Genomic DNA, 8,875 nt, shown 5'->3' with positions numbered 1-8,875 from the left:
GCAAGACACGGTGGCAACCTCATTAATCTTTCCTGTCAGAGATTGACACTTGGCAACCAAGCTTTCTAAATTCCTCAATTCAGCATGCAAATGAAAAAATAATATTTGCAAAGTCAGTTACCAATTCACTACTGACCTCAGCTTTGATTGCCTTTGAAAAAAAAAAGACAGCAAGAGAGCTATCGATGGTTGCCATTCAACCAGTTCCCAGAACATAGAAATAATCTCATAAAAAGAACATTTTATGATGCGAACAAGATTAGTGAAGTTAAGAATGCGGAGTCAGTAAGAAACCAGAACACCAGAAAAACATAATGCCTAAATTAGAAACAGAAAAAGGGCAAATGCAAACCATAGTGAAATGAAATAATAAATCAGTGTGCAGTTGAGAAGCAAATGAGAAGGCAAATCATTTGCACCTGGGCATAAAACTATATGCATCATCTGTTGGAATTTGCAGCATTAGGTTATTGTATGGGATATAAAAGCATTAAAACTAGATCCCGAACTAAACACGTCAATAGAAATGCATAAGAATGGAGTCTTAACAGATTTTGTAATGGTCAACAGATATTTCAAATACAATCAAGAAACTAATAAAAATTCTTCCACTTTGAATTTTCTCTAAATAAAAACGCCAGTTTAGGCTCTTAACAGCTACTCATTTGCACAAGATAGGATGATGGATTGAAATGAAATCAACAAGAATAAAACATGAGGGAAATGCAATTGACTGATAATTACAGGAATATGGTCTTGTTGGCCAGAGACTATGACAAACTTCATGAATTTGTAGAATAAAAAGATGAGAGGCAGCAAGAATTAAAATTGTCATTCATGGATAAATTTAGCTTGAATTTCAGAAATCAAAATCAACTTCCTAACAACATATCAAACAAGACTAAAGAATACACATTATCATACATGGATAAATGCAGCTTATTCCAGGCAATCAAAATGATTTTCCTAACAACATCAAGCAAAACTATACATTGGTATTGACTATACAGCAGGAACATGGCAGCAGATACAGCTTAGGAAATCAAACCTAATGAACTCTGCATGCTGGGAATTAGAGTATTAGAGAGAAACAAAACCCTTACCAATTAAACATAAAGTTTGATGCTATTGCAATTCCATTCCAGACAAGAAGAGTAGCACCACAAGGTATGAGAAACAGAAAACTGCCAAGGTTGATTCTATATTTGACATTAAAAAGGATTCTGAGTCCCAAAAGATCAGAAAAAGGAGTGGTTTGAAGTGTCATCTCTTCTTTTTTGATGCAACAGAACTGCGTCCAGAGAACACTGATAAATTCTTGAAAAATCCAGATGTCTTGGGAGATGATTTCTTTTCTCTTGTTTGGTGGTCAGCATTTCTATCAGCAACAAGATCAGAGCAAAAGCTTTCTTGATCATTATCATATTCGATGTCTCTTAACTGCCGAAGCAATTCCAAAGCACTTGCTCTCCCTTGGTCAGTTCCTTTGTTAGATATATCAACAAGGGAAGGGATAACACCTTCATCCATCACCAGCTGGCAATATTGAAGACGCTGAGAGCATAACAAAAGCAGAATGGCCACTGCATGCTCTTGTTCCTCCCGACTACCACTCTCAAGTAGCTCAGCAATAGAAGCAATACATCCATTTGTCTCAGCAACAGAAACCCTAGCCACTTCAAGATCACACAAATTTCTTAATAGAACTATAGAATATCTTGAAAGATTCCCATCCTTCATCAAAGGAACCAATTTTGGGATGCACTCCATAGATGCAATTTGGGAACAAATATCATCGTTCGAGGACAAATTATGTAGAATTTTAATGGCCAGTTCTTGGAATTCTTTGTTATGGGAGTCAAGCATCTTTCGGATAGAAACAAGAGCACCACATGCAGTGATTTTAGATCTGCAATATGGGTAGCCAGACAGCACTTCAAATATGGCAAGAACCTCTTCAATTACTTCAGAATCAAGGAATGATGACAACAGATTAAAGGCCTCTTCATGCAAGTATGATATTCCACTTCTGCAATAAGCAAAACCTAGCAATGAAACTACTAGCCATAGATCCTCGTATAAGAGAAGCATGAACTAGACTTGTATCAACAAAGAGAATTAAAAGAACTATTGTAGCGTTTAGCTTGTCAAATGTCATGCAATGCTTTGGTGGAAACAATTATATGTTACATCAGAGCATGATCCTGCCCAATTTAAAGCTAAGTTTTCAATGAGAAAGTATTAACAAGTCATTTTCTATAAATTCTAGAGCAGATAATTTCTAAATTTAGCAGAAATATAAGATTAAATAGATCAAGTGACTTTTTTTTACATCAGCGATTGTCCTACCATCCTTCAGCTAAGGCTTGGGCATTATAGAATACCATTCAAACAGTATAAGGGTAGATAGCAGATAAATAGGTCAAGACACCATAAACAATTGAAGAATTCCTATAACTAGTACCACATAGAGAATAAATTACCTGTTTTTGCTGACAAATGAAAGCAACAAGTGAAATCCAACTCTCTGAGCTCCGATATCTTGTTGTTCACGTGCATCTCTCAGGAATCCAAATAGAGGTTCGACAAAATTCTCAGATGATAGAGAAGGACAAACTTGATCATTACACTGCAAACAGCCCTTGACATCTTCAACCATCTTGCATTGAGAATCCCAGGGAAGCTCAGCAAGTCCAGACAGAAACTTCAAGTCTTGCTGATTCATATTTGTATAAGAATGGCATTCATAGGAATAATCATTGTCCTGTACCAAAATCAAATTTGACCCATTTGCAACCTTAGATCGTGAAGCATCTGAACTGTAACTAGCATCTAAAGACCCCAGGGATACATTGCTAATATCCAGTGGAAGGTTTAGATCATTCATGGAACTGCTTAAACTAGCGATCGAATTAATAGAAATGTCCAATAACCTCAATGCTCGAATGCTTGGGTCATGAATAGTGATTCCATACTTCACACACCACTTTGATATTAGGTCTTTAATGGTTGTGTTTGGAGTCAATGCACAATGAGCTAATTTCACTTTGGTTTTCGGGCATGTATCATTACCCTCATCAAACCACTTCTTTATCCACATCCTTTCAAATGTTTGTCCAGAAGCAATAACAACAGGATCGTACATCACTCGCATAGATATAGGACACTTAAACTCTTCAGGGGGTGTAGCTCTACTAAACATGTCAGTTTGAGTCTCATACTGCTCACATCCTACACAAGACTCTACTTGATTGTATTGTCGATGGAAAGAAGTATCACTGGGGTTCTTCTGTGAAAATAATCCTTCATGCTGAGCTTTGGGAGTCTCTGTTTGCTCTTCAATGAGTAAGTTTCCATGCTTCTTCAATAGAAACATAAGGTAATTTAAGATACCCTTTTTTCCGGGTTTATTGCCACCATCCTTATCTAGCTGCTTCTTAATAGATCTTTTCTCTATCAGGATGGCCCTTCGAGATGTAATATGCAGTCTCAAAGCTGCAAGTTGAATAGCCTTGATTTCAGAATTCACCATATACTGAGATCCTAAATTGCCCTGCTGGAGCAATTCACGCATGGCTTTACCAGCCTCTTCTACGGAGGAATCCGGCATAAACACTGCTGCCCTAAGATCATCAATAATTTGAGATATCTGCGAAGAACAACCGCTTATCAACCCTATAGAAGAACAAAGAGACAAGAGAAGGACAAGATAAAAAAATAATAATGAAAATAGAAAACTGACAGAAAAAAAAGGTGGTCTAAAACAGTTTTAGGCCCATAGCAGTTTTGAGTATTAGATGCCCAATTTTATTTTTTTATTTTTTTAAAAAAGATACTGGTAGAGGTACTTGTAACAAAAGAATTCTAAAAAAGCAACATCAAATGAGCAGGGATTCACAATAACTTTTGCCAGATTTAATGATTTAATAACTAGATCGAAGCAGGTGACTTGGAAATAAGTTATTGAATTCTTCTTCACGCGCTTGCAATCTCAAAATTTAAGCAATCACCAATCAGATCATGCCAGTGACTGTTTTAAGGAAAAACCATGTCCTTTTTTCAGAAGAGCAAGTAATAAGCAGCCAGCTTAGTTACTGACTCTGAATTACTATGCAACACAAGAGCGAAAATTGAAAAAAAAAAGAGAAGAATCAGGGAACAGGAATAATTACATATTACACACAATAAAGCTAAAGAGTTGGTGAAGGTTTTATAGTTTTCTCATGGACCATGTTATCGTCCACATCACCATCTAGTTGAGACAGGAAAAAAGAAAAAAAGCGAAGGGAAGCCCTGGAGCTTGTAATGTGACAAACCTCGGCAGCCAACATTATTGGAACCATTGTTTGCAATTGGGCTAAACTCTGTTCCAACAAGTTCTTTAATCTTTGACATTTTGAGACAATAGCATCCCCCGTTATTGCCTGAAAGTAATGCACACCAGAAATTATCTTTAAATGGATTGTTTTATTAGGTCTTTCTCTAAATGGGTGTTAATTTAACAGATCAGGAAATAGAAAGGTTGATAAAACCAAAAACAACAAAACGCTGTTAATTTCATCATTTACTGCAGAAAGATTAAATATTCGCCCATAGTGCAAACATATGATTCATACCTTTTATACAAAAATGATAGCTCACATGGATATAACAAAATGCTGAGACAACAAATCACCAGATCCAAGGGATCCCAGAACAACCAGTATGTGTAGGTGGGGGTGTGTGGGTGTGTGGCGGGCATTATTGTTGATGATATTCTTATTACATACACTTTCTTCATCTGAAATCAATAAAGGATACCAACCAAATATAGTTTGCTAGAGTCGCAACAGTACTCAAGATGTTGCCTGGCTTTCTCAAGTGCTTTGTTTAACAAGCTTAGTGCCTGTATTCCTGACGAGCATCGAGGTCGAGCTGCTTCAATTTCTGGAAATTTTTTTGAAACTCTATCGACCAACTTCATCAACTCTGTACACATGGAGTGATGCACCTGAAAGCATAGAGTACATTGATTTATCTAGAAAATGTAGTTGAATAATCAGAGGAAAAAAACGCTTAGAAAATGTAGAAAGACATAATAAACACAACAAGGACTTCTTTGCTAAAATATTAGGATTTTACAAACCATCATTGATTATTCTCTTAATAAACACTAAGGCTATTTCCCTATACTTCTCAACTCAATTGAACGAAATTTACCCAGTCAAAATGGCAAAGAAAAAGAAATAGTGTACTTTCACCACAAAAATGGCACAAGCGAACCGGCTGCATACACAAAAATTTGTGTGATGGACAATGGATGCACATAATTTACTTAGATATATACTAATTTGTTTATTAGTACATAATTAGATGCTAAATATATGAAAAGGCATCACTGAAAATGTGTCCGGGATAATCTATAAGAAATGATGATGCTGCCAGGACAATATAACTGTGTAATTGGCAAACAATTCCAACTGTAGGAGAAAATCAGGCTTTGGCTCATAGGCACCTTGAAGGAATAAGGAAATGGCAGTGTCTCCACTACTTCAGCAGCATCGGTTCCCATGCAAAGGGAGTATGCTGGATCTGCACAAAGCACAATCTGAGCTTAAGCATCATTTCTATAATGCATAAGAGTATAAGGATAAATTCTATATGCATAACCTAAAAAATACAATATTTACAAGATCAAAAAGCAGAATGTAATCGCCAACTCTAAAAAACAAATATCAACAGCATAAGTCTAGCAATTAGCAACGGATTCAATGCTTATCCAAAACCTAAATGCACTAATGTAAAAGCAAGGATGGAGGGTGACCACGTTCCCAGTGCTTAAAGAAATAACTGCATGCCCATAGATTACCGAAGTTAACAATAAAGCTTAGATATGATTTGCACAAGCATATTTCAACTTGTACATAAAACAAGACCACAATAAACAAGATGGCAAAGAAGCAATTACTGGAAATCTGTAGCGGCTCTGGCAGAGCTGCACTAGCTTAATCATCTCAATTTAATAGTGAAGAGTTAAGACTGCTTGCAACAGATTAGAATTCTTGTATAGCATATGTATTATGTGATGTCTAGGTTCAAGATTTCTATTTCCACCCCAAAGCTTCATGTGTCAACTTTAGTGAATCTAGTATCTGAATAGTCTCATAAGCGGAACCGTAACATGTCCATCATCTTCTGCACTCCCCCTTTCTTCCAGGATTGCTGTGAGTTCCAATCACACAAGCCCCCCACCCCTAAACAGCTAATATCACTCCTCATTAACCATGGCCTAGGAGTTAAGAGTTACATCTTGGTTAGGCAGGACTCCATCTCAGTAGGTATTGGATTAGTTATCAGACTATGAGACATGCCCTTTTTCAACCACAAAGAATCCATCAACCGAATAGCATGATTGTCCATGATGAAAACTTCATCATTAGAATTACAGTTGAATAACGCATTGATGTTCTCCCGGGCATACAACTTCGAAGAAAAGGGAATATTTTGTTTAACCCATCATAGTAACACTACAATGACTAAATAAACAAAGAGAGAGACTCACCTAGTGATTTGGAAACCACAACAGATATAAAAAGCTCCTTCCTTTGCTGATAAGGAATCAGTCGAACCACCAGTTAATCCCAATAAGCAAAACGGCCAATTCTAATAAACCCCAAAATTTTCCTCCGATAAACTTGCCTTGACAACATACACAATTCTAAGTTCTAACAGTATCTTTAGAGCACCTTGAATTACAAGCAGAATTCAAGTAGCCAAAGTAGCCTCCTTGCAGCCCTGGAGTAGAGAAGCAAAGTAAAGAGGCAGCAATATTTAAAACCAGCACATGTTGATGAAGGTTAACACCCCACAGAGAATCTCTGTGACTAAAATTTGTATTCATCAAAACCTATTTCCCACTTCCTTGATAACTACTAGTGATTGAAAAAACTCAACCCCATGATGTTTCCTTAACTAATAAAAGAAAGAAAGAGCGAGCATAGCTCAGAATTGGATTTTCCCTTAGAGAGCAAAGCAAGAGAAGAGGTAACAATTCCGTTACAAAGTTTTGAACTTTAGCTTCAAAACAAGAAGATAACACAAAAACAAAGAAAACCCACAAAGAAACTCGGCATAATTACAGTGAAAATGAAGTACGCTTTTGAATATTAAAGCTTATAAATAGTTAGATTCTCAGGGCAACCAAGTCTATGTACAAAATAACGTTAAACTAAAAAAAAAAAACGAAATAAATAGTTTATCTCATTGTGAAGACTTTATAGAACCAATGAGAGAGACAGGTCAACCAGCAATATTTGCTGGGCAATTTACAAAGTTGAACAAGACTAGTCTTCAGTCGTATCAGGTTTTCTTTCTTGTCTGGCCATGAATAACAGTGAAAAAGTTAACATCACATGTGGTTCCTCTACTCTCAAATGTTTCTTTAGTCTAATCCCTTTACTTTTCCTTATCCTTCAACTCTCTATTCTGTAACTATTTGGTCCATTAATAAAGATTCTTATAGATCACGCCATTAAGGGCCACATATGATGTTCCATGGAGTTAATTCTTGAAATATATGCAGAAGCTTAAATGTACAAGATAGATGGTAGGACCAAATGATTGCAGAGTAGAGAGGAGGTGATGATATTAGGACGAATAAGAGTAAAGGGACCAAGATTAAGATTGAATTGAGTGTAGAGAGACAAAAGTGTGCCATTAAGAACGAACGTCGCTATAGCTTCTTCTCATGGCTTGGATGATCCTAGACCGTCGGATTGTAATGAGTAAAGTTATTGAATGATGGCCCCACTTTAAAATCTTTGGTAATTAAAAAGGGATTTGGATGCCTGGGGTAAGGATGTCTGTGCCTGTGATAATGGCAAGGACTCCACGCGCATACTATCTTGAGAAATTAATAGTTCTAACAAACGCGTGCTAATTTTCATTAATGGGTAATAATGTCTTTTTCCTAGTTTTCCCTTTGGATCCTTTCAATTATTTCAAGAAAATTTGGAGAATTTTTTGTTTTCTTTAATTAAAAAATGTTTTCAAAAGATTTCCCCAAGTTGTATCACCTATGACTTTGATTGTTAGTTCTTCTATCATTATTCTTTATTTCTAAATTCCTAAAACTATTTTCATAATTTTAAATAAAAACTAGAAAATAAAACACAATACTAATTAAATAATAGACACTAAGTTTATGCTCGATCATAATATTTTTTTATCAGTTAAAGGAAAGATGCTCGAACAAAGTATATTTAAAAAAAAAATGACTTGAGATATAGACTTAACCAAACAAAAAAAAAGGTTTAATCTAATCAAATAATAAAAGAACAAATAATGACAGTTAATGGACCAATTTAAATAAAAAATAATCATGGAAACCTGCAAAAAAAGAATTGTCACTAAAATGAAAAAAAACAACAAAGTTAAGATTCCAACCAATCAAATAAAAAAGAAAAGGATAAAAAAATTGAAAAAAAGAGGACGTAAGTCATCCTAAGTGAGCATGCTACATATGCAAGTTAGGTCATGTGATCAAGATAAGACAATAAAAAACAAAAAAAAAACAACCAAAGTTCAATTTCAAACAAATTAAATGTAAAATGATAAAATTAAAAAAAAATTAATTAAAGAAAGGACAAAAAAACAACTAACAAACCGGGCAAGCCAACTAAATTCTACTACTTAAATCATGTGAATGAGATAACTTAATAGAAGACAAATAAAAAAAAATTATAATGATCAATTCCAAGTCAATTCAATGTTGAAGAATAGAATATAACACATATTAAGTCTTTAAAAAACGATCCTAAAAAATTAAAGTCGACCTAAGCTAATTCGTTAAACTTTTCATCTAAGTAATGAGATCAACACAAATAAATAAAAAGGA

At 35.2% G+C, this 8,875-nt stretch overlaps 1 protein-coding gene across 3 annotated transcripts; it reads right to left on the bottom strand.

Moving 5' to 3' along the window:
* Nucleotides 1-975: 975 nt before the first annotated feature.
* Nucleotides 976-7,527, bottom strand: LOC133695011 (U-box domain-containing protein 5-like). Of its 3 annotated transcripts, none has more exons than XM_062116740.1 (6): nucleotides 6,542-7,527; nucleotides 5,495-5,571; nucleotides 4,805-4,990; nucleotides 4,317-4,424; nucleotides 2,484-3,649; nucleotides 976-1,909 (listed from the first exon to the last, which is right to left on the bottom strand). In XM_062116740.1, the coding sequence occupies exons 2-6, from the start codon at nucleotides 5,549-5,551 to the stop codon at nucleotides 1,264-1,266; spliced, it is 2,163 nt and encodes a 720-aa protein (XP_061972724.1). In that variant the 5' UTR covers nucleotides 5,552-5,571; nucleotides 6,542-7,527; the 3' UTR covers nucleotides 976-1,263. The 3 variants fall into 3 exon arrangements, with proteins under 3 accessions (XP_061972724.1, XP_061972723.1, XP_061972725.1); XM_062116739.1 differs by having other exon boundaries at nucleotides 976-2,029; nucleotides 6,542-7,521; XM_062116741.1 differs by lacking the exons at nucleotides 5,495-5,571; nucleotides 6,542-7,527 and having other exon boundaries at nucleotides 976-2,029; nucleotides 2,484-3,675; nucleotides 4,805-4,946.
* Between the last annotated feature and the right edge of the window lie 1,348 nt (nucleotides 7,528-8,875).

This window comes from Populus nigra, chromosome 5 (assembly GCF_951802175.1).
Source record: "Populus nigra chromosome 5, ddPopNigr1.1, whole genome shotgun sequence".
Taxonomy (NCBI): domain Eukaryota; kingdom Viridiplantae; phylum Streptophyta; class Magnoliopsida; order Malpighiales; family Salicaceae; genus Populus; species Populus nigra.
The sequence above is the reverse complement of the archived record's forward strand: the minus strand, read 5'-3'. Positions and strand labels throughout refer to the sequence as shown.